This window comes from Ambystoma mexicanum, chromosome 2p, assembly GCF_040938575.1.
Source record: "Ambystoma mexicanum isolate Mex_15411 chromosome 2p, UKY_AmexF1_1, whole genome shotgun sequence".
NCBI lineage: Eukaryota > Metazoa > Chordata > Amphibia > Caudata > Ambystomatidae > Ambystoma > Ambystoma mexicanum.
In genome coordinates, this window is record NC_090923.1 from 522,195,190 (window position 1) to 522,215,100 (window position 19,911).

The 19,911-nt window shown below is 47.4% G+C and overlaps 1 protein-coding gene across 2 annotated transcripts in view; it reads right to left on the reverse strand.

The window, feature by feature from the left end:
* The window catches only part of MKRN2OS (MKRN2 opposite strand), a 185,269-nt gene extending 169,277 nt beyond the window's left edge, over positions 1 to 15,992 (reverse strand). The window contains exon 1 of one of the 2 annotated variants that reach the window (XM_069643937.1): positions 15,691 to 15,992. In XM_069643937.1, the coding sequence (XP_069500038.1) occupies positions 15,691 to 15,992 (302 nt within the window). The remainder of the gene's footprint in view (positions 1 to 15,690) is intronic. The other variant, XM_069643938.1, reaches the window with a different exon arrangement.
* Between the last annotated feature and the right edge of the window lie 3,919 nt (positions 15,993 to 19,911).

Genomic DNA, 19,911 nt, shown 5'->3' on the forward strand with positions numbered 1-19,911 from the left:
TTATCTCCTTAGAATCAGCCAAGTGCTGCTTAAGCTCTGGGGCACAAGAAGCAAAAATATGTTCAAGCATCACTAAACAAATCATACCCTCAAAGGTGGTGACCTTGTAACCTTCCACCCAGCCAGTCAAGTTTTTCAAGGAATCAGTTACATATGAGAGCCGAATATTACCTTCTTTCTTTTTGTAATCTCTGAATAGTTGCAAGTATTGGGCAGGAGGCTTTGTAAACTTTAACACCAGAGTTTGCTTCAATTTCGCAAAGCCTTTTCTGTTAGCATTTGACATTTCCATAATGACACTGCAGCCAGAATGGGGTAGTCGACTGAGCAACCATACAATGTTATCAGCATTCACAACTTCTTGCACTTTACATGCATACTCAAATACAGTCATCCAATTCATGATGTCATTCTTGTCATCATACGTACTAAGCAGATCTTTTCGGAACCTTGGATGAGTGGAGGAGCTAGACCCATTACCAGATCCTCTAGAGGTGCCATTGGCAGCTTGTAACTTGGCAAGCTCCAACTGTTGATCCCTGTCCTTCTGTTTCTCTGCTTTCTCCAGTTCTAGCGCAGCCATGCAAATCCAAGCTCCTTCTGCTTAAATAGAAGCTCTTTTATTTTGAATTCCAGCAGGACCTTGGCCTCAGAACCAGCAAAAGAAGCATGGAACTCTACATCATCCTGATCATTATCGGTCTCCTCAATGACGGCAGCAACAGTCCTGTCAGCACTGTTACTGGGAGCAACCCTAGCACCTTCTGCACTGTCATCCGAGGGACAAGCTGAGATCTGGTTTTCCTGCCATTCTATGATCTTTGGATGATTTCAGCTTTTGTGCCAGAGGTTGACAAGCCTCTTTTTGCACAGATCTTCCTTAGCTTTTCTGATTTGGAAGCTGTTAGGAATTCCAGACCGTGGAAACTCTGGCACAACTGGAAACTGCACTAAACTGCCAGCCTTCCACTCCTTCCAAGATGGCCGCTGATAATGGCCATCTCAAATTCTACCATCAACACTCCAGTTCCTCATCTCTCCACCAGGAGGAAAACACCATAAAATGCAGCTCCCACAAGGCTCGCTGCGTTGCTACGTCTATACTCCATCGGACACAGTCCTGTATTGTATGCTTCCTGTCAGCCTCATCTTTTGGTCACGTCCCGAACCCGGTAATGCTGTTCCCTCTTCTATTCTACTTGTCAGCACTTTCACTGGCATCTATCCCTTGACATTCCAATTCTACCTTTCCTTTACTATTCCCGTGGCAATTTTCCCACGTCCCTCCGGTTTTGTACATTCATGCGTCCTGCGCCTCGCAGAGCACGGCATTTACCTTGTGTAAAGACCGGTAGGGGGTGGTCTGTGCTCCCGCTCTCTATATGGTAGAGGGGAGGCACAGAGGACCCCAGCCAAGATTCTCTAATACGGTAGCAATGGGCGAGCAATCAAGGCCTAGCTTCTCAGGAGGTGATGCAGGCTGGTTCTTAAGTACAGTGTATTCCCCAAGCCCCCACAAAGGAATGTCCACACACTGTATTACTGAAAACACAGTCTTTATATAATTAATATTCAAAGGTTATGTACACTTATCACAATAACGCACTTTGTGTTCAGGAAAATCAATAATGGTAAATATCTACAATTCTAAAGTGGTACCACTAATATTAGACCTCATTAAAGTGCATTCACAATACTGTCAAAATGTCACACAGATCAATAAGAAGGAAACCAGCAATAGAGAGAGGAGAGATAACAGATGGTTGAAGCAATAGGCAGAAGACTGGCCCCTACTACTGGACACAGTTCTGTGTGGAGATCCCCCCACCTGGGCAACCTGCAAATTAAAGAGATATAACACAAGCCCAGTCCATATATTGTTCAATAGTCTTATTCTCTCCTACAATGTTTTTACCCCCCCAATGTACCTGGTGGAGTCGAGTTCTTCGAAGAGGCGTCGACAGATCCTTCTTGAGCGACCCCCTTTCAAGCGGGAATCACGGATCGTCGAGAGGCGTCGAGAAGCGTTGAGGAACTCGGCGTTCGGCGTCGGGGAATCGACGGCCCTTCTTGAATGCCTTCCCTTTCAAGCGGGAGACACGGGGCGTCGAACGTCCGACAGCAAACAGGGTAGAACGGCGTCGATGAGGCGGCAGGCTTCGATCCGAGCGGTGCTCGTCGGCGTCGAGACGTCGGCGTCCTGCGAGGAAGAGGCGTGCGGGGCACCTCGGTGACACTAGTTCTGGACCGCAAAGATTGTGAATGACGGTGGCCCAACAAGGGCGTCGAGTCGCTCGAGTCTTTGGGGTCGTGAGGTGGCGGGAAACCCACCGGCGGATTCTCCTCGCCGCGTTGGTCGTCCCCGACTTTCTCCGGCAGGACAAAAGCGATCGACGATGCGGGCGAGGGAGTCCTTCGATCCAAATGTTCTTAGGCAAGGAGCGGACGGCTCCGGTCGTCGGCGGCACGGCGTCAAGTGGTTCCCACGGTTGGGCAACACAACTTCGACGGGCCTCCAGCGGTTACACAGACCTGCGAACCCTGGTCGACGGCAATGGACTTCGACAGCGTCGAGGTCCGGGTGCTTTACTTCGTTCTCCTCGGCAGTCCCCTTCTCCGGTCGGCAGCCTTTCGATGGTCTGGCGTCCAGGGAGCTTCGGCGAAGATTCAGCGGTGCTCGATGGTCCCTCGGAGCACGGGAAGAGGGCGCCTAGCCAGGTCCTCTCTCGGATCAGTCCTCGACGAACACGGCAGCCTTCGGATCGGTCGAAGCAAATGCAGCAGCAAGTCTTCTTCTTCCAGCTGGGCGTCGAGGGTCAGCAGTTCCAGTTACTCTTGAGTGGAGACTCAGCTTCTGAACGCTTCTGAACAATTTTCAGTGGTGAGAGGTCCCCAGATATACTATTCTGTCTCTCACCCACACTGCTGGCACACACACAGCAGCCAATCACACAGAAGGGCATTCATGCAGTCAGTCAGCCAATCAGGCACACAGTGCATTCAGGCCACACTCCTCCCTTTCAGACACTCACAACAAGGAATGTGGATTGGGACAAGTACCCAGCCATTCAACACTACACACTGCATTCAGGCCAGTTTCGGGCAGGGCTGTCTCAGTCTTTGTCTCACATGCCAGAAACCAGACAACCACAACAAGGAGTGTATATTGGTCACCCACTCCATTCACCCAGGTCCCACCCACAGGAGGTACCCACAACATACAGTCAATGGGAAGGCTCCAGTCAGTCTAGCTGGGCCTTCACAACAACACCATATATGGACCTTCCACCCAACAGCCAGTCAGGGGGAAGGGACAGAGTCAGGGCTTCCCAGGACTTTGGGAAAACAAGGTAAGAGGCAATAGAAAGCAAGAGGCCACAGGGGCCATCTTGTTTTCCATCAGGAATCAACTGATTCCAATGGCAGGGCCTGGGTGTCCCAAAATGGAGGACACGCAGAGCACCTGGCAGATTCAGCATGGAGCTGCCACCAGCCCATACCCTGCTCTGTGGGCCACCCACAGGTGCCCAAAAACATACACTAGGGGCACAGGGTTGTACCCCTACCCATGGGTGCCATAAGGGTATCCCATGGGTCTGTTCACCAAACCAAAAGAGAGAGCTGCACTGCCAGGAGTCCCTCATGGACTCCTGGGCAGAAAACATGACAGAACACACGATAAAAGGCAGTAAAGGACAAGGATTCAGAGGCCCTGTCCCTCTGATGCATTTCCAGCATCACACCTTGCCCTCTCTGCAACATTGAGGAAGCTCTATGCGCTTCTCATTATGTCGGCAGAATCCTCTGCCTACGTTGCTGTTCGCCAGAGCGTACAGCAGCTGATCTCTGAAGAGATTACTTTTCCACGCTTCTCGTCTCCCAGAGCCCGGCTCATTCCGAGCCTGTGCAACTGCACTGGGAACGCTGTATACAAACACCGGCATAATTCTATGCCCACGTTACTGATAGCCAGTGGAGCACAGTAATGGGTATCTGCCGTGGTTGCCGCACCTAGTGATTGTCGCCTCCCTGACATCCAGCATAATTCCATGCCCATGTTACTGAAAGCCAGTTGAGCGCAGAAACGGGTCTCTGTCGTGGTTGCCACATCTGGCGCTCCTCGCCTCCTATACCTTCAGTATGATCAGCCTGAGCCATCACTGCTTGCTACAGACTACAACACTCCTGGGCAAGATCCAACAAAACTGTGTCTTCGCATCAGACTACCCTTCAGGATTGACACATCAGGATCAGCAGGCAAGGATCCCATCCTCCTTCAGGGTTTTTTCTCCCGTCATTCAGGTTTTTCCCCATCTCTGAACGACCTTCTGTTTTATTCCCATAGGTCAGACAGAGAAAGGGATTGAGTCATTCTGTTCATACGAGACCTCGTCTGCTACCTCACTCAGAGCGCAGCCTTCCCCATTCACCACAAAGCTGCAGGATGTAGGAGACCCTGCCCTCTCCATTTGCATCCTGGACTTCCACTTTACTTTGTGCCGCTTCGCATTGCTGCCTACTACAAAAATGTATTTCTCTGTGTACCAACGGACTCTGCTCTCTTTTAAATGTAAATTCTCGTGTTACATGGCCATTCCATCATGGCCGCCCGCAGAAAGTGCTCCTCTGAGCTTTGGCCTCGACTCCTGCTGCTTGCCCCGATTGGCTGTGCATCTAATGATAGCAGCCTATGGGAAAGCCGGCAGGCTTGGCCGGCCCTCCCACCAAGGCCCTGTCTACCCCTGTCCACCACGGTATGCCAGATTGCCGACCCCCTTTGTGTGTCTGTGTGCCCCCATACCCCCCTGTGAGTGTCTGTGTGCCCCATGCCCCCCTGTGTGTGTCTGTGTGCCCCTCATGCCCCCCGTGAGTGTCTGTGAGCCTTCTTCCCACTCATATCCCCCCGTACCCCTCTCCCGCCCCTCCTCCTGTATACCACCTGCACTGCGTAAATTTTCGTCAGACATAGTAATGTTACTGCTTGCTTTGTTCTCCTGCCTATCCATTACCTCTTGCCTTACTTGTTCTATGCACTTGCACTATCAGAAATGTCGACAGGCCTATTACGATAGTTAATTTTCTCATTCTGTACTGTTTCAAGGACTTTTTATTGAATGTAACTGTATTTTCCTATGTTCCCTCCCTCCTTGAAGCGCTTTGAAACACATTGTGTATAGGCGCTATATAAATAAACAATCAATCAATCAAACCTCAGGCTAGTGAATTTAATCATCCTAATAGAAGCACTCAAGTTATGTTCGCAATTGCTTCCATGTTATAAGTAAGACAAGTGGCTCATAGTTAAATTTAAACTAAGGTCACTGTGTTTTCTGTGTAAGTATAACCTGGATATTTCACCACTGTACAACACTGGTCACCTCCAATCTTATCCTACCGCTGCCAAAAATTTGATAAGATGGATTTCTAAACTCTGACCTGGTGGACAGAAGTTTAGGAGGTCTCCCTAGTTTAGTGGAACAGGGGAACCTTCTGGACATACCAGACCAATCTACGGTAGCTTGACAGGCAGTCAAGACTAAGTCTCAGGAGGGGTGAGACTGATCGGAAGCCTACAATGAGCGCACACAGTAAAACTCCACAGATTCCCCTTAGGCAGGTATAAATCAAAAATACATTTATTATAGACCTTTATAACAAAACCCGATTAAACCACAGTTATCAAGAAAACAGTTACCACACACGCTTAGTCACCATGTAACATATGCACAAAAATGTGTTTAGCCTAATGCTGATGAAAGGGGAGAAAATAACCACAACCTGCAACAGAAAGAGGTAAGTTCAAAACAGGCAATTCTTCGTAGTCAATCCCTAGCTTATGTAGTCCAGCCCTAATAAGTGAGGAGCCTTGTGCTCAAAGCACAGCAGTGTGTTAGCAACACGCGGTTGTGCCTAAAGCGAAGAGCAGGATCTCTTCAGTGGGCTCTAGCTGCTTAGGAAGGGGTTAGAGGCGATGAAGAATTAAGTCCTATTCCTAAAGAAGGGTCTACCCCTCGCAGATAGAACGACTTTCGGAGTTCGAGAATAGCTGTGGAGTGCAGGCTAACCCAGCCAAGGTGAGTATCTTTTAGGTGGATTCTCGTGCGTAAAAGCAGATGGATGTGCCAGGGGGTCACTGGTAAGTGATGAAAGTACTCACCGACCCTCAACACAGTCTGGAGCAAACTTTGCCAGTCTAGTCCACTTTGCTAATAGGTTTCACCGCTGCAGTTACGGATTGCTCCAGATGTCAGCGGAGACAGGATGATCGTCTGTGGTGTGACAGTAGCCTTTTCTCCGCTCTCGAAGAAAGGAGAAGGATAGTTCCAGTGCAGCACATCTCAGGACACGGTGGGGCAGGTCTGCAGGCACTTACAGCGACAGTCGCCACAGCGGGCGACACAGGGACAGCAAATGCGTGTGGCATGACACACTCTCATAAACCGTGACCCAGAGGAACTAGGACAACGAGCAGGAGAGGGCCCAGGACCACAAGTAAGCGATTCCCAAAGTCTTGAGTCTCAACTCGGGATGGCAGCGTTCCTGTGTGGTACCCTGGGTTCGAGGTGGACAGTTTACTGGCTGGCCCAGGAACACTTCCAAAGGGGCCTGTTGCGAGGCTAAGCAGGAGATGCCGAGAATAGTTGTTCCCACTTCTCCAAAGGGTCGAAGCGCCCTTCCAGGCCTTCTTGGTACGATGCAAAAGCAGGAGTCCAACGGGACATCAGCAGGGTCAGGGTGCCAAACTTTCCTAGCATGTCACCGGCGGTTCCTCGAGTCTGCTCTTTTGTTAAGGATACATTCGTGGCCCAGGGTGGTTATAGTCATTCAGGCCTACCAGACATACTGGCACCAGTAGTGTGGATTGGGACGAGACAGTCCAAAACCCTCTTCCTGGGCACTAGCACAAGTGACATGCAGGAGCCAGCGAATGATGCATTTTTCGCGGGAGGCTGCATGCCCAAATAAGGAATACCCGGGTCTCTCGACCTGGGCGAAGGCAAAGGAACACAATGGCCAAAGGACAGAACAAAAGACTTTATGGCCTGGCCATTTTTGGCACTGGCCACAGTCTTGGGCCAAACGCGGTAAAGGTGGTATGGTCCATAAAAACGAAGTAAAAATACTTTAAAAGTAAACTGCTGCCACCAGTTTGTCCTAAGCACACTTGTACAAACACCAAGAAATCCTTAGAGGGTGGCTAGGGTCATAAAACCAAAGGAGCCCTATGCGTGGTACTGGAAGGTACTCGTCACAAAGATAAAAAGTTAAGGGAAACATTGTTTCCCAGGACTGAGAGCCTGAAGGACGTGTCAGTTTCACCATAACAAACGACCGAAAGCCCAGAAGGGGTGCAGCTGAAGGCTGTGCTCCACTGGAAAAAGTCAGGTTGGGTAAGCCAAAATCAAATTGTTTGGCGGGGTTCACAAATAGAGGGAAAATTGCACCTAAGGAAAATCTTTCCTAACAGTACTACAACAAGGAGGGTAGGCCAGATTGTGTCAAACAGGAAACAAACGCTGTAAACTCCTTTCTGGGGTGCGATCACAGTTCTGTCTGCAACACTGCTGCCTTTTTTGTCTCTTGACTTAATTCCAAGCACCAGAGAAAACATACTCTTTGATAGGCTTCGGAGGGAGAAGTGCCTCAACAGCACTCCCTATTATGAAATTCTCCAGCTCTCATGCATGCTGGAGGCCCATATGATGATTGCTTCTTGTCCAAACAAACAGTCTGACTGCCCACAATGTCTTTGTGGTAAGCAGAGCCCCTATCTTAGAAACATACGATCCCAAACCCTGAATGCTGCCAAAGTCTTTAGGAATTATGAACAGGATTGACCAACTCAAACTGCATCAGCTCCCACCAGTGAAACCAGAAACATGTCCCAGAAAGAGGAGCCCGATCAGGAGTGTTCAATGCTGAATGGCCCTCAGTATAGCCAGGATTCAAAGGGTGTTAAGGGAAAGGATCTGACAGAGAAAACAATGGACGAAAGGAGGTTATCAAAAAGCGTAAGCATTTCATAGTGCCAAAGCATTTTTTACCTCAGGATTCTATTCTCTCATTTCCCTTTGAATTGGGGAAGATCTGGCCTCTTGAATGGAACAAAGCTGGATTAAGGAAAATAAACATGTTGTTGGACCAACCACCATTTCCAGGTTACAAATTAACTGCTGCAAAAAATCCCTACATTGCCAGTGCCCCATTTGGGTAAAACAAACCCCCCACCCCATTTTAAGGGTTTTCTCCCAACCCTGACACTTTAGGGCTTTGCAGAACCTGGCCAATTTACGATAGAACCCAAATGAATTGTAATGTTGTAATGCACTGTCATGTTGTATGCTATGTCAGACTATGGTATACTGGATATTTAGTTATGTGCAACAATGCACTACTAGACTGCACACAGTTCTTCATGGCTACATAAATGACAATGTAGCCCTTTAAAAATGTCCATGTAGCATAACATAACTTATTAGCAATACACAAGAGGTGAATGCCATCTGTGGAACTTCTATATGAGTCTTGTAGGTACAAATCGGTAAATTAAACACTTAATGCCTATTACAAGTGTGGCAGACTGAAAATAAGGGTGCCGGTCGCACCATACTGGCACCCTTACCGGGCCACCACACTACAACTCTGCCTTCCTAGGCCCTTGTGCCCAGCAGGTCTGACCTTCTGACCTGCCGGGTGCAACGACCCTGGTAGGCAGAGCTTATGCGGAAGCACCGGCACTGTTAGTAACGGTGCCGGTGCTTCCGTGAACCCATTCCCATGGAGTCCTTAGGGGCTCCATCCATGGGAATGGGAATTAACACGTACCCGCGCCTGACCTCCCGATCTGCCAGGACTTGTAATGTCCCGCTGGCACTGGGAAGTCAGGCGGTGGAAACAGTGTTACAGTCCGGCAGCAACCCGCCGGTAGTACCAGCAGATTACTGTCAGACTTGTAATGAGGTCTTTGGTTTCTATAGTTGTACATATGCAGGCATTCCAGGGAATAATCGGCAGCTGAGTGCAATGCAATTGTTAGTTACCAACCACAGGGTTGTTAGATGCATGGATATTCACTAACAAATACCAGGATAGACTCAGCAAGCTCAAACACTAAAAAGGTTTTCTCCATATTCAGAGACCTAGAAACCCCTACCCCATGCCCGCAACTCATCGCCAAAGATGAAGCCTGGTGCAACAGCATCCAGGATGCCATGCTCAACAAACTCGACCTACTATAAAGTAAAATCCAAACCAACCAACAATCTCTTAACCTCCAAGCGCCCCACAGCCCCACTGTCGCATCTGGCAATTCACCCATATTCTCCTTCAGAGAAGTCACTGAGCCAGAAGTCATAGCACTCATGAGCTCCATCAAGCCTTCGAACTGCAAAGGCGACATCTGCCCAGCTACTTTCAAATAATGCACCTCCAGTCTTGCACCCTTCCTCACTGCCTTTATCAACACCTCCTTTTCAATTGGCACTGTCCCTGCATTGGTCCGCCCCCTCTTAAAGAAACCGTCCCTAGACCCAACAGCACCAGGCAACTACAGACCCATCACCACAGTCCCCTTTCTCCTTAAGATAATAGACAAAGCAGCCTACCTGCAAGTCCAACAGTGGCTTGAAGCTAATAACCTTCCTGGTCTCCGGCAATCTGGCTTTCGCCCAGGTCATGGAACTGAAACAGCCCTATTAGACCTTAGGAACCAAATGGATGACATTAGAGACTCTGGCAAAGCAGCCCTACTGCTACTCCTTGACCTCTCTACTGCCTTTGATCTCGTCCATCATGATATCCTGTGCCACCACCTCTCTACCTCTGCACACTTCTCCCCTAACGCCACAGCCTGGATCGCCTCATTCCTTCAAGGCAGAGTCATGAGAGTATTCTCTGACTTTGCTTTGGCACACACCAGCACCATCCAATGTGGAGTCCCCCAGGGCACATGCATATCACCAACCCTATACAACATTTTCACTAGGCCCCTATTCCACATCTTCAACTCACTAGGCATTATTTACACAAACTATGCCGACGATACTCAGGTCCTCCTAGAACTCAAAGGTGACTACAAGGCCGACTCAATAACCCTCAACTCCGTCTACTCTACCATACAAACCTAGATGGCTCAAAACTGGCTCTGCCTAAATGGAGACAAAACAGAACTACTTTTAGTCGGGTCCCCTGAAATACTCAAAGAACTTAACACGCAATACAACTCCTTTACCATCGACAACATTCTAATTCTAGTCTCCCAGACAGTAAACACTTTAGGAGTCTAATTAGACTCCAACCTCTCAATTATAAGGCAAGCAAATGCCATCACTTCATCAGCCGCCTACCATGCCAAACTTCTCACTACAGCCAGACCTTACCTCACTAAGGATAACTGCCTTACCATAGCCAGAACTATGATCGGGGCACGATTATTCTACTGCAACGCCCTACTGGCTGGTGCCTCTGCTAAGAACAATGAAAAACTGCAAATTGCACAATATAACGCACTCAGGGCTGCCTTGGATATCTCGAGAAGAGAACATATCTCAGCTGCCAGGAAACAAGCCCACTAGTTACCAGTCAAGGAACGCATTCTGTTCAAAACACTGTCACTCTCCCACAAATGCATTCACCATGAGGCACCCCCAATACCTCTCCCAGAGATTCATCAGACCATGCTCAGAAAGGCCCACTAGAACCCCATACACCAACCTACTATCAGTGCCAAAAGTCTCTAGAGCCTGGGCAGGAGGCTCAAGCTTCCCTTTCATTGCCGCAACCCAATGGAACTCCCTGCCACCCAACCTCAGAGGAATCTCCTCCCACCTAGCCTTCCGCTAGGAAATAAAAACATGACTGTTCACCTGAACCCCCAATTGCCCGCTAAAACCTTCCAATCAACCCCCACCTGGCAGGCCCTCTGCCTCACATCCTAGAATGTACCATGTGCTTACTTTCTCCCTCATATTCATTCTAGATTATTCCAACATTGCTACACCTTATTGCAACCAGTAAGAAATGCCGTAACCTGTAACTAAGCTCACTTTGTTATAACAGCGCCTCGATGCATTTGGGCTGCTAGTGCGCTTTACAAATTCAAATACATTTTCCAATGAAATTCTCACACTTATCTGTGCTGTACAGCTAATTGACACCTCAACAGCCAAGGTTTAAGAGGCTGAGTTAATGTAGGCAAGCACAACACTTGGTTTAACTGTCACCATGTGTGTAGGAAGGGACAACAATTATGGAATATGTTTTGGGCAAAAAGAAGTGCATTCAAAATGTAATACTAACCCATTCATTTCTGTAACTATATCTATGTGCTATGTATCCCATTGTGTGCAGTAGGCACACATACATTTTTTAACTCTGAATTAAGCACTGTCAGTGAATTACTACCTATTACATGTGCTTTACCAGCATTGCCCCTCCCGTGTAACCTTCCTCTATATCTGAGGTATTACTTCCTCACTTTAGAACTTTGTATAGTCCTAATTGTCCTACAGCGTACTCGCTCTTAGCTTATCTCCTTCCATGAGCCAACAAATGGTTATGTACTGTTATTTCTCTTGTTCACGAACAAGAGGCACACATGCAGTATGCAGGCACGCCGAAAAACTGTCTGGCCCAGACAGCCAGGTGCCCTTCTACCAGCAGGGCCTGCTCCAACCGAGGCAGTACAATACTCCACTCTTAGTATAAGGCTGTACCACCTGAGTTCATGGTAGAGTAGACAGAGCAGCCAGACTTATTTTAGGAGGGAGAGAGGGCTGTAGAATCAGTACAAATGAAAGTGTAATACAAATGGTACAAAGAAACACTGAAACCCTATGTATTGGAAAAATAAATGGGTTATTTAAATACAAGTAGGCCCAGATAAGTCTTGGGGGAAATAAATACTATCACATTATATATAACCACAATTATAAAAACACAACACTATGCTTCAAGGTGCACAGACCAAAGCATATAACCTTATTTGGAACACCTAACAAGAGTACTAGGGAAGTCAAAACCAATAGTTACTTTTAGATTACTTTCAGTAAAACCAGGGTAGTAGACCCTATCAGTTGTACCGTGACGCTCGGCAGGAAATCACATAGTAATATCAACTGGACAATATACTTGTCTGATCTAGTGGAACACAGATCCTAGCAACAGTATAAACATATAACTCTGATTCAGGATAACACATTTATTCTGGGGGAGTTGGACCTTGGTGTGTAATATTCAATTACATTTGCTTTTCAGTTCACAGACTAAGGGAAGCAATAACTATAACCTATCTTAGGATAGCACAGTTATACTCAAGGTAAGTAAAACCTATACACATTTACAGGAGCTATAAGCAACTTAAAGGCAGATGTAAACCTAAGGCTATTTGTGTCTGTCTACAACAGACCAGGGAAAGAAAAGCTAGTCTAGGTAGGTAAAACCTAATGCAGTATTAATTCTAACAGCAAGTCAGGGGAAGCTAGACCCAGTTGGGAAAATAACACACTCATTTTCTGAAAGAAATAGTTAAGTGAAGCCAACAGCATTACTTTTAGCGAAGAGGCAAACCCAATTAACGGGTGAGTAAAATAACCTTATATCTACTTTTCAGAATGGCAGAAACTTTCTAAAGTAAGTAATAACTTTTGTAACTGTTCACTCTCAGAGTTACAGTTACCAACCAATTCTTTTACAATTAAGGAACTTTTAAACACTTATTCTCCTTTCCAGGCAAAAGGCCCAATCCTTTAAAAGTATTTCCCTTATTCTTGGGAGCATGAGTGTTCTCAGTGGCAGAAGGTGGGTCACTGGGGTATAGTGTCCAACAGGCAGTGTCAGGATAGGTTCTTAAGTAGCAACAGTCAGAGTTCCTAAGGAAGACTGTTCAGACAGGTGAGTATTTTACTAGTTAGTTGGGGGTACAGGGGCATCACAGAAGACACCCTAGGAGGATTCCAGCAAGAGCCTGGGTGCACTGGACTAGAGGCCTCCCAATCACAGTAAACATCCCAAAACTACACAGGAATCATACGAGACCTAAGGTAAGTAAATACCCAAGCCAGCACAGTACCTCAGCACAGAAGAAGATTTTGCAGCAGGAGGACTTCAGGATCTGCAGCCAAAAACCCGGTAGGGGGATTCCTTGTTATGGTGACTGAAAACAGGACCTGGGAAGGGACTTTGCTGCAGGGATCACCAGGGGGGGCTCTAGGAACGATTTTCCTTGCGGCTGTATGCAGCTCTGTGGATTTGGTGCCTTTCTCAGGAGCACAGAAGAAGACAGAATATCACTGGTTGGATTCTCGTTGTTTGCAAGGTCCAGCACTCTAGTGAGGGGACTCTTTGGACTGGAATCGTGCTTCTGGAGATCTAGCAGGATGCGCACAATGTTTCAGCGAGATTCGAATTCAGAGGACTGTGCACCGCACAACGGCTTGAGGTCCCTGGGTATTGAGGAATTGCAGCCCTGCAAGGTTGCAGCACGGCGTGGGATGGCTCAAAATGCAGGTGCTCTTGAGTCTAGTGGGTCTCACCAGGCTCTAGGTCGAGGTCATAATTTTCAGAGTCTCCAGGTCGAATGGAAGGAAGGGCTACAGCAGGCTCCAGTTACACATCAGGCTCTCCGGTCACTGGAAATCGTTCCAGCTGCAAATTCTTCATCTTCCTCTTCGGTTTTGGTTTCAGTGGTCGACTACCTCTTCAGCTTCCAGAATCGGCCTCTTATGCAGAAACCCAGCCAATCAAACAGCCTTGCAACATTCAAACTTGGGGGGTTGGCAATCCTTTCAGGACAGCCAGCCTTTCAGTTTGAACTGGAATCTCGCATTGAGGCTGGAAGACAAAGGGCAGCATAGTTCTGGACTCCTCCCTCGCTTCCTGCCTTCACAGACACTCTGGAGCGTGGGCCGGGAGTCCACAGGACTCCTGCCAAAGATAAAAATCACACAAAGGAATTTCCCGCCCTGGATGTCAAGGGAAGGAACAAGAAAGAAAAATGAACTCTAAAATGGTGGAAAAAAAAGACAGGGGCCATTTTGGTCAAATGAGCACCCATGCGTGCCTTTACCGGTGCTGTGCAAACAGCCTACGGCAAAGGTGCACCGAATTAATAAAAAGGTTCATTGCCACCAGTCATTAAAGGTAAGTTTGTCCTTTCAGCAAATAACATGTAAAGAGGATCCAAAGTTCCTTTCTACCCTTGGGAACCGCAGTCTCAAAGTTAGCCAGAGAAGGTTAAAAAGAGGAGCCACCAGGGCAACCCAGCAACAATAGGCACTTATTACCAAAACATTGTCAAAGTGGTTAACTTTTAAAAGACACTATGGAGAGTCTTAAAAATGACACCCATAAAAAGAGAAAAATATACTGTGAGTGCGGGGAAAAGGTTCCCACTCACAGAGGTATAAGGAAAAATAATCCACCAGTAAAATCAAAATGTTCTGGGACTGACACAATTCAGGAAGATGTATCATTACTATAGAAATCTTACCTAACAGGTACTTGGTAGGTCAATTAGGTCTATAATAAAAAGAGTTTTAAAGTGAGGAAGAATGTACATGATTGAGTTATGGATACATTACACATGGTTCTTTGGAAGTCAAATGTACAGTCCCCATGTTGGTCATGTGTAGGTATAATTTACGTGTGGCAAAATTGCATCACTCTTTAAATTTGTGAATCGGGCCTATATTTATATGCATCTTCACAAAAAGGTTTAATGTGTCACAAACATTCTTTCATTGCATTTGGCGCATTGTTCATTCTGACGTGTCAATAAATGCCCTTTTACATTTTAATTAGGGGGGCTAACTTTGAACCAGCACCAAATTCTTGCAAGCTATCAATCACACAACAACTTCGTTTAATTGTCTTTGACAGTTACCTTACCTCTGAGTGAGGGCTCATTTGATATTTGTCAATCCTCATTGATGGAGAACAAGTGCAGGAGAATAGTTTATAACACGCACGCAGGCAGAAAAGAGGTTCCAAAATAGATGGGGAGTTAGTTAAACCACATGTTGCCTGGAGAAGCCTAAATTAAGGCACTGCCTTTATTCCAATCCTGCCTTCCATACCCCTTGAGATCCCTATCTCTGGGGATGTATTTATTTGCTGTAACACTTGGAAGTTATTCCCAAAAGCAAAACAAAATTGAAATCGTCTTTCGATGCGTAATTTACACAAGCGAGAAATGAGCCTCATTTACAGAAGAAAAACCTCAAAATTACTCAGACCTTTGCGAATCTGTCTGTGTAAAATGCTTACCCTCTGTAACTTTTTTTTTACAATCTGCAGTTGGGGGTGCATTATTATGTATAGATGTAATTGCTGTTATACAATGTCACATGTAATAGAAAAACAAGATCGTCACAAACATATACTAAATTATTCAAGATATGGAATAGTTTGGTGTTTTTTCAGGGCTGGGTCAATAAATCACTAAATCACTTTACAAACACAAGGGGGCCATAGTCTGATTTATCATCAGGCAGCCTGCCCATGCCAGACTCAGATAATGCAAGCACGGCACGTCAGCCACCTGGGAGAAGGATATATTTACAAACAGTGTTCGATGAGGTGGCTGACAGAACAAAATGCGCCGCCTTTTTATTGCAGAGAAAGAGAGAAGCGCGGCTGGCTGCACGTGACACGAAAAAAGAATAACGACGAAGGAAGAACGGCTTTCGTTACCTGGCAAAGGTTCCATTGGTGGGTTTTAATAGAAAACAAAACTTTTCTCTGTGGCCGTTAATGAAGGGGCTGGGAATTCGAATAGGAGCATCTTCCAGCCGCTGAGAAGCCACAGCATTCCCCCCACAAACTGGGCAGCACTCGGGCACAGAGGCACAGTAAATGTTTTTCTGGCAGTGCCTCAGCATGACCAAACTGTGTTCTAACTCCGCAGGTTGCATGCTTTCAGCTACTGCACTCCCTGAAGACTGCAGCCAGCCAGGAGCGCACCGACACTTCCCTTTCCTGCTCACTCGGAACATTTCTGCTAGCAACGCAGCAGGGAAGGTCTTGTTACCCGGTGACATCACTCCGAGTGACAGTAGACGTGGCCACTCCGTGCACAGACAAGCATTGCCAACGCTTATCTATGTGAACCACCTTTGGACGAGCGGAGTTTCCACCAGGCAGATGAACAATGGAGGCGGCCTTTATGACCAAGGGGGCACTCTTTTTTTTGTTTTTTTTTCTTTTCTTGATTTTATCTCTTCTATTTCCTTCTTTCTTTCTTTCCCTTTATTCCCTTGTCCTTTGCCCCTTTTTTACTGTTTCCTTCATTTCACCTTTTGATCTTTTTCCTTTCTTCATTTGTTTTCTACCTTCATAATTTCTTTTTCTATCTATCTTTCTTTATTTCCTTCTTTTCTTTTTACGAGCCCCCGCTCCCCGAACCTCTACTGGTCTTTTTCCCTGTCTCCCCGAACCTCGACTGGTCCTTTTTCCCCCTCACCCAGTTGTTCCCTGCACTTGATGTCCCCCCCTCCCCCCATCTCTGTTTTGAATAATTGGCACTAGCTGCCCAGGAACCCTGTGCAGGCCCACCCGCCGTAAAGGACTACGCAGACACAGGCCTACTACTGTTGGGCGCCAGGCACGCTCTGCCTACGCCTCTTTATTTGTAACGTGTGATGGCTCAACGTAGCCGTCGCGTATCAAGTGATACACTACATTCCTCCTTCTTTAGAGGGAACAAACTGAAAAAAGCTATAGTCAGTTGTGAACAATACAAAAACACATGACCCAACGTGGGCAATAAACCGGCATGACAAAACATGACTATAATATTGTATGAACAGCAAAATAACCTCAGTGTTTTGCAGAAGCATATGGCCTCCAATGTTGCTTGTCCCTTAGCTCAAATACTCTGACATCACACAGTCATCAAAAGGACTCCTTCTACTTTCATGACTTGGATACCTGCAAACTTCGCTCTCTCCCAGCGCCCGTTCACTTAACAGGACTGGGGCCTCAGGCTCTTGGGTGCGCCCTGGGTCGTCATCGCTCTCAAATCCCTGGGCATTATTTTTTCTCTCACTTCCCCAGACGACATACTTCCTTGACTCACCCTCCTAAAAATACTGGAGTTTTATCACCGTTCCTCTGGTGTCCGCTGCCGTGACCATTGACCCCTTCCCCTGAACAACATCCATGGGACAGGATTCGTAGGTGAGGGACAACTTTCCCTCGGGATGTCTGTTTCTTACCAACACGGGGTCTCCCACAACTAGGTTTGGTGGTTTTAGGTTTCCTTGTTCTTGAGCAATGCGAAAAATTGTGTTCAAAGTGTGCATAAAATGCTCCGCCTCGCTATTCGCTTATGGCCAGACAGGTGATATCTTACGATGTACTATCCCGAACTCTCGTAAGAACTCTGCAAAGCATTCCCCTGAAACGGAGGTCCATTGTCCGAGCAAATTACCCAGGGAAAACCGTGGGTCAGAAATATCTTCTCCCTCACATGTGCCACTTGCTCGAATGACATGGAAACTACTAGCTCCACCTCTGGGTATCTGGACCAATATGACCCACGACCGACCTAGAGCCAAAATCAATGTGTATGGTGTCCCACGGCCTATCACTGCAGGGCATGGACTCAATTTGTGGCTGTCGATTAGCTGGTGTTGCAGCTTGGAACCATATGCACCCGCTGATAAAGTAATCTACGCTTTTCTCTAAATTGGAAAACCATACCTTCAGGCGCAGTCTGGCTTTAGTCTTTGCCGAACCCTGGTGTCTGTTGTGTGCCAGCTCTATCACTCTCGGTATGAGTGCCACCGGGAGTCTTTTTTAAGTTTGTCCATCAGTGGGATGAAATTGGCCTCGAGAAGCCCTACCAGATCCCTAGTCACATTGATCCTCAGGTACCTGAGGGGCCCCAGGGTGACCTCCACTCCCAGGGACGCAAATCTGGCTATGTTCTGGTCTGTGGTCCCGTTCAAGGGCAGGAGAACCGACTTGGACTGATTAATCGTAAATTCTGTTATAGTGGCGTATTGCTCGATCAGTTGGATCACCATTGGCACTGAGACCAGAGGGTTCACCACATGTAACAACATGTCATCCACATATAGTGCTACCTTGGACTCCTGCCCCCCAACGCAGAGCCCCTTTACTCCGTGTTCATTCCTGGCCTTCTGAGCCAAAGTTTCCAGGGAGAGTGCGAAAAGGATCGGAGAAAAGGGGCACCCCTGCCTAGTTCCTCTTCCCCAGGTCAAACCTACGCGAATACCCACCATTGACATGACACATGCCCTGGGTGAAGCATACATCGCCATGATCCCCGTAAGAGCTGGTCCCCCATACAACATTTGACCAGGACCGCTTTCAGGAAATCCCACTCAACCCTATCAACAGCCTTTTCGGCGTCCACTGAGAGAAAGGAGGTGTCCCCTACTGCCCCAGCTGCCACATGAAGTAAATGCAGAGACTTCCTCATTGTGTCCGCCCCCTGCCAGCCCTTGATGAAACCCACCTAGTCTGAGTGTATCAAACGTGGCATGTGCCCCTCCGGCCTGACCGTGAGAACCCTAGCGTATATTTTAGCATCAATATTGAGGAGGGAAATAGGCCTATAAGACCCACAGATCTTGTGATCTCTCCCGTCTTTAGGTATCACAGTGATGAGGGCCTGCGAGAATGAGTTGGGGGTAACCCCCATCTCTAGTATTTTTCGTTGAAAAGTTCTACCATGAAGGTGAGAAGGATTTTCAAAAAGGACTTGTAAAAGCCTGCCGAGAACCCATCTTTGCCCAGCGCTTTACCCAGGGGCATTCACGCCACTGCCTTCCTGATCTCCTTCCCATGGGGGCCTCCAGTTCCAGGCACTCTACTCTAGTTAGTGTAGGCAGTTGGTTATCTGCCAAATGTGTGTCAATCCTCCCGTTATCCTGTGCAGATTCTGAATCATACAGAGTCTCGTAAAAGGAGGCAAAAGTCTCTAGCACCTCTTATGTTGATGACACTGGCACCTCCTCCTTCCCAATGACATCTGAAACCCACCTCTCCGCCCGTTGTCTCTTTCATCTGGCCGCCAGCAGTGCGTCCACTTTGTCCCCCTTCTTATAATATTTTTGTTTAAGAAATTGCCGGTTTTGAATTATTTTCTCTTCTCAAGTCTCAGCTTTTCCCTCTTACCCCTTGCCTCTGCAAGGCATTCTTCCCTACACTTTGCTATTGACTGCGCCTGTTTCTCCAGTCTAAGAATCTCTTCCCGCAGCCCCGTTTCAATGATAGCTCATTCCCTCTATTTCCGTGCCCCCTCGCTGATCAGTATTGCAGGCCAGGTAGACTTCCCTGCATCCCAGACCATTCTCCTCGTAACCTCCCCTGTGTTGTTTGTTGTAAAGAATTCCTTTATTTCTGTTTGCAATACCTCCCCGAACACTGTGTCGTTAATCAGGGATTCATTGCCTCGCAACCTCGCGCCCCTGGGGTTCATTCCCAACCAGCCCAGGTACACGGTAACCAGATCATGATCAGTCCACGAAATAGGGTGGATCGCTGACCCCCGGGCGATGTCCCACAAATCTCTCGAAATGTAGAGGTAGTCTATCCTCGTGAAAGTGCAATGGGGGGAGAACGTGTAGCCCCTCTCCTGTGGGTGGAAGTGGCACCATATATAATTATAATGATAATGATGTGTTATTTATATAGCGCCTTTATCCAAAGCGCTTTACAGAGCACATATTTACATACAATATCACCCAACCAAAATTGGTACTCATTTGTCGACCTCAGAAGGATGAAAGGCAGAGTTGGCCTTTCCGGGATTAGAACCTGCGACCTGCAGATCACGCTCAGATCGCAACACCGAGCGCTCAACCCACTGAGCTATCTTACGGGCTTATATCTCTCATACCATGTAGTTCCAGAGGCTCCCCGATGTCCACAGGGCATGCCTAG